General features: G+C 42.5%; 1 protein-coding gene across 1 annotated transcript; it reads left to right on the top strand.

Annotated features, from left to right (window-relative positions):
- The first annotated feature begins 1861 nt into the window (after window positions 1–1861).
- On the top strand, window positions 1862–4567 carry LOC104159991 (acyl-coenzyme A thioesterase 2, mitochondrial-like). The gene is made up of 3 exons (XM_009698038.1): window positions 1862–1943; window positions 2810–3012; window positions 3854–4567. Exons 1-3 carry the CDS (start codon window positions 1862–1864, stop codon window positions 4427–4429), a joined length of 861 nt encoding a protein of 286 aa, XP_009696340.1. The 3' UTR covers window positions 4430–4567.
- The last annotated feature ends 327 nt before the right edge of the window (window positions 4568–4894 follow it).

The following is a 4894-nucleotide window of genomic DNA, read 5'->3' as shown; positions in this document are numbered from 1 at the left end:
GGAGACCTTTGCCCTGGGGCCGGCGGGACCCCCCGGCTTCTCTGACCAGAGCAACGAAAGTCTCTTTTAAAAGGAAAACGTACAAAGTGTACCACCCAGGAAATCCACATTCCATAGTGTGTGTGAGCGCTGCCTTGCAGACAAGTGGCCGTCTTTTTTTTCGCTTGAAATCTTGCGGAGAGAAGGGCCCGCTTGTGCGTGGCCATGCTGCCAGGTCCTTGTGGGCAGGTGGCTCTTGTGAGACAAGCAGAAGCTAAATGAGAATAGGGGTTGTAGAGTTTACCGTGTCGCTGCTCTCAGTCTGCAATTTTTCAGTAGGCTTGATGTTTGCTCTGGACTACCAGAAGCTGTACCTTTCAGAAAAGCTGATATGCTTCATCATGTGAGCCTGTGCTAAATCTCCCAAGGATTTTTACTCTGAGCAGGACCAAGCCGAAAAGGCATTTTTCTTCCCTGTGAAGCACGTGCCAGTAAGCCGAGCAGCGGAAGAAGTTCTAGAAAATATAGGTATTCCAGCTGTCTTACACCAGAGTGAAAGCTAAGTTAATAGTTGAGTTGCTTCAGTTGTTCTGTGGTGTAAAGGCAAAACTGATTTCTGAGCAAGTTCTACCTGTTCTGCTTGTGGGATGGTTGTGCTTTATGAGGTGTGATATTCTGATGGGCTGCTAGTGGTGTTGGAAAATGAAACCTTACACTGGTGATGGTGTTTGTACGCTTGGGCCATGATTTAAACGTCTTGTACTTCCCTGAGTGTTGTGCTACTAGAACTGCCTTCCATATTACCTCTAACAACTTGGTTCAGCAAATCCTGTAAGTTATTAGGGATTTAAGTATTTTCAGTGAATGATTTCCAAACCAATAATCTTTTTATCCATTTAGATATGGACCCAAAGTCCACTGAAGAAAAAACAACAACAGAGATTGAACTTTGAATTTTGGATCAAATGTTTAGTCAGCATTCTGGATTTTCCATCACTGAGACATGGTTGTTTTGATATATCCTGGCTTAGAGGATGAGCTGGATTTCTGCTGAACTCGGTGGGAATCCAGAGATCTGCAAGACGGAACTGCATTTTTCCCTTTACAAAGTCTGGTGTTGTAATAGTGTGGAAAAGTCTGGAATCATTGCTTAAATGATACTGGCATCCTTCTTGGTGGAGGATCCAGTTACAGCATTACTACCATACCTTTCTTTGCTCCAGGGGTGGAAAAATGTTAAAATTATTAAGATAGGAATCTTAAATGTGAACTGTTCTTAGTAAAAGTGAGATGACGCTGTAATTTTAATATGAAGGAGATTTCTCAATTCAGGCTCAAGAGGTACAGGTGGTGGTGGGGTTTGTTTGTTTTGAAGCGGTAGTAAAGTTCTCTAGCCTGTTTTATCCTGCTTTTCAGTGAACTGTGCAGAAACTGTCTACTTGGGCATGTGTAGGCACTCAGGTAGGCAGCCCAGGATCCTTGTGTAAGTTAAAGGTTGTCTTCATGAGAGAGAAACACGTTCATGCTTCACTGTGTTCTGATCACATGTTCGTGCTAGAAAGCTTTCCAGGTAGGGGTGATAAATGAAGGAATACTTTTTTTCCCCCCCCTAGCCCTCTAGGCTAACTGTTGTTAACTAAAGGTTACTGTTGATCATGGCATTATGATAAATTTATCCAGACATATTTTCTCTCAAGTAGAATATTGAACTTCTACAAAAAAATTCAGAACTGAAAGAAAAAGAACCCAAAAGCATGTTTCAGTCCTTTTCTGACTTCCTAGTCCTTTAAGTTAGGAGGGTTCCACCATCTAGCATGTCTTGTCCAAAACTTCCTTTTCTCAAACACCTTGAAATGCCACAGGGGTCTTTTCTTTATCGGATATGGGTAATGTCAGCGAGTCCATGCGCTTTTGCACAAGCAGGTACTTTTTCTGCCGAGATAGCTGTTGGGAGGTGGATCCGAGTACGTCAGTGGTGACATCTGGTGGCCAGGAAAAAAAAAAAAAAGTAAAAATAGAAATTGCCTGCCTGGGGTCTTCATAGTTCCAAGAGGTGGTACCCTTAGCCTTTTAGCCCAAGATCTGCTGGCACAGCATACAGTAATATCACAATATGACCTTGGCTGCAAAGGCATGCTCATTTAATATTGTGGTTCTGATTATTTCTGTAGTTTTGTGGGACTGATAGTAGGCATGTATATGCATGTTTATGTAGCAGTCGCTCACACATAACCGCACCCATATAGCTCTCAGTATTACCCTCTGTCTCTTCACATCTGCAGTAGCAGCTCTGCTGCCAAGTGTTACAGTGCTGATGTTGAGACAGAGCTAGTAAGTCCAGTTGATTTCATCTAGCAGTGGGTGTCTCTTTGCTGTGCTTTGCTCAATGCACCTTATTCCAGAGTTTGTATAAGTTTTGTAGATTTTACTTGCAGGGCTCGGTGCTCTTGCCTTATTGGTAATGAGCTTGCACTTTGCTAATTAAGGTATGACTTCTTCGTGGGAAAATAGCTGATTTTGAGTATGATTGTTCTGAGGGTGGGAGATTAAGACCATTGAAAAATACATTTAGAACAGGGTTTAAAAAAAAAAAAAAAGTAGTTTAACTGTTCACATATTTTTACAGGAAAGTAAGGACCTATTCTTAGTTTGAAATAGCTAAAGTGGGATACAGCACTGGTTCTCTAATCTCTGCTATGCAAATGGAAAAGTAATGAGTATTATAGAAGGCTTAAGACATTTTCTATTATTTTGTTGTTCGCTCTTCACCAGATAGTTTTTAATGTCCTGTTTGATAACTTGTCCTCTGTACCTCTTCTTTTTAATACAGGGGATGGCCCTTTTCCAGGAGTGATTGACATGTATGGTGATGAAGGAGGTTTGATTGAATTTAGATCCAGTCTCCTGGCTACCCGTGGTTTTGCTGCTCTTTCTCTGCCATATTTTGACTTTGAAGATCTGCCTAAGGTCATGAAAGAATTCAAACTCGAGTACTTTGAGGAGGCAGCTAGATTCCTACAGCGTCACCCAAAGGTGAGTGTAATGAGAGATCTCTCAGGACAAGGGAGGATTCGGCAGTCATGCCCAAGTGGTGGTGGTGGTGGTGGTGATTCTTTTGGAGTATCAGTTTCTGCTGGGCAGGTTAGGCCCAATAATGGAAAAAGTTCTGCATAGGCAGCTACGCATATGACTGTGGAGAGTGAATTTCTTCTAGCACAAGCTGTCTGTTAAATAAATTTGTGCTGGAAACTAGAATATTCCTGATCATTAGAACAGTGAAGTGCTGGAATATCCTCCAAACAGGAGCAGTGGTGATAAAGATGGGTTTTTTAAAAATGAAAGCAATTCCTTTGAGAGGATGATACAAAACTGCTCAATAGTCTGCAAAGGAATGGATTTGGTGACTTGGGATGTTGCTTTCAGTTTTACTTTCCAGGCTGGAAAAGGACAAGACTAAATACTACTTATCTAACCCTTCAAATGTCATTTGTAAGGTTACTTTATTTGCCTGAGACTTAGATAGTAATAGACCATGCTTGAACTTCCTGCTACCTGTTTTGGGAAAAAGAGAAAATATTTCCATCAAAATATGCAGTAGGGACTAGGTGAGGTCCAAGTGATGGTACTTCTTGTGCCTGACTGTGTTATTTTGTGGGGTTTGACAGATCTTGTTGTCTCTGAAAAATAAGACATTAAACAGAGGGAGGAGGCTGGGTCCAGGCTGTAGCTTTCCAACAGGTCACATCAATAATTAACCTAACTTTTTTTTTTTTAATAACACGACTCCAAAGGCATTTAATGGCTAATCCCATTATAATGCATACTTCCTTTATTCCTTTCTTCCTCTCTTCCCCACCCCCTGTCTTACCCGAAGGTGAAGGGGCCAGGAGTTGGAGTGATTGGGACTGGGAAAGGGGCAGAATTAGCACTCTCCATGATCACCTTCCTGCCAGAAGTAGTGGCTGCCGTCTGTATCTCCGGCTGTAGTTCAAACACAGTTGCAGACCTCCATTATGGTGAGATGACTCTGCCTGGGCTGCGTTTTGATATGAATAAGGTCAGTGTTTCCGATGCTGGTGTATTTGACATTTTTGAAGCTCTGGATGACCCAACGAATCCTGCTAATTCTCCTTGCACGATCCCCATTGAAAAAGCAGAAGGTCACTTTCTCTTAGTGGTGGGGGAAGATGATCGTATGTGGAAGAGCTCCTTATATGCTGAGCTGGCAATCAGGCGTCTACGCCAGCATGGGAAAGAGAACTTTGAACTCTTGAGTTATCCAGGAGCAGGTCACCGAATTGATCCTCCTTCTACTCCATTTTGTCAGGTAGCTATGGATCGTGTTCTGGGGGTGCCTGTTCTGGGGGGTGGAGAGAGCAAAGCGCATGCCCATGCACAGGAACACTCCTGGGGAAAGATTCGGGAGTTTCTGCACTTGCATTTGGGATGAACACTTAAGCATCTGCAAGCTGTTGCAGAACTGCAGAGGACTGAGCTTGAGCCACCAAAATGACTGGTGAATTGGAGGGACTGACAGAGAATAGCTTTGAAATACGAAATAACCAAATGACTACTTAGCTACGAGTATAAATCCAAAAAGAAAGGGATATATTTTAACTGCGTACACAGAGGAGAAGTGACACAATGATAAGTAGGCTGCATTGTAGTACAAACTTGACAGCCTGAATTGGTCATGATATCAGGAAACAAGTATCTGAAGAGAGTAGTAGGTACTTTCTTGCTTGCAGTATTTATGACTCGGAGAATTTAACAGCCTAGCCTGCACCCTCAGCAATGACAGACTGGATCGCACCTGGGGAATGATGGCAACCCATGGATGATAAACTTGATATCAAAATGATGAATGATTCTGGCTTGGGGTCTTAACTTAGCCCAGAATTCTCGGATTTACAGC

This window comes from Cariama cristata, unplaced genomic scaffold, assembly GCF_000690535.1.
Source record: "Cariama cristata isolate BGI_N322 unplaced genomic scaffold, ASM69053v1 Scaffold45233, whole genome shotgun sequence".
Lineage (NCBI taxonomy): Eukaryota > Metazoa > Chordata > Aves > Cariamiformes > Cariamidae > Cariama > Cariama cristata.
This window is presented reverse-complemented; position numbering and strand designations above follow the sequence as displayed.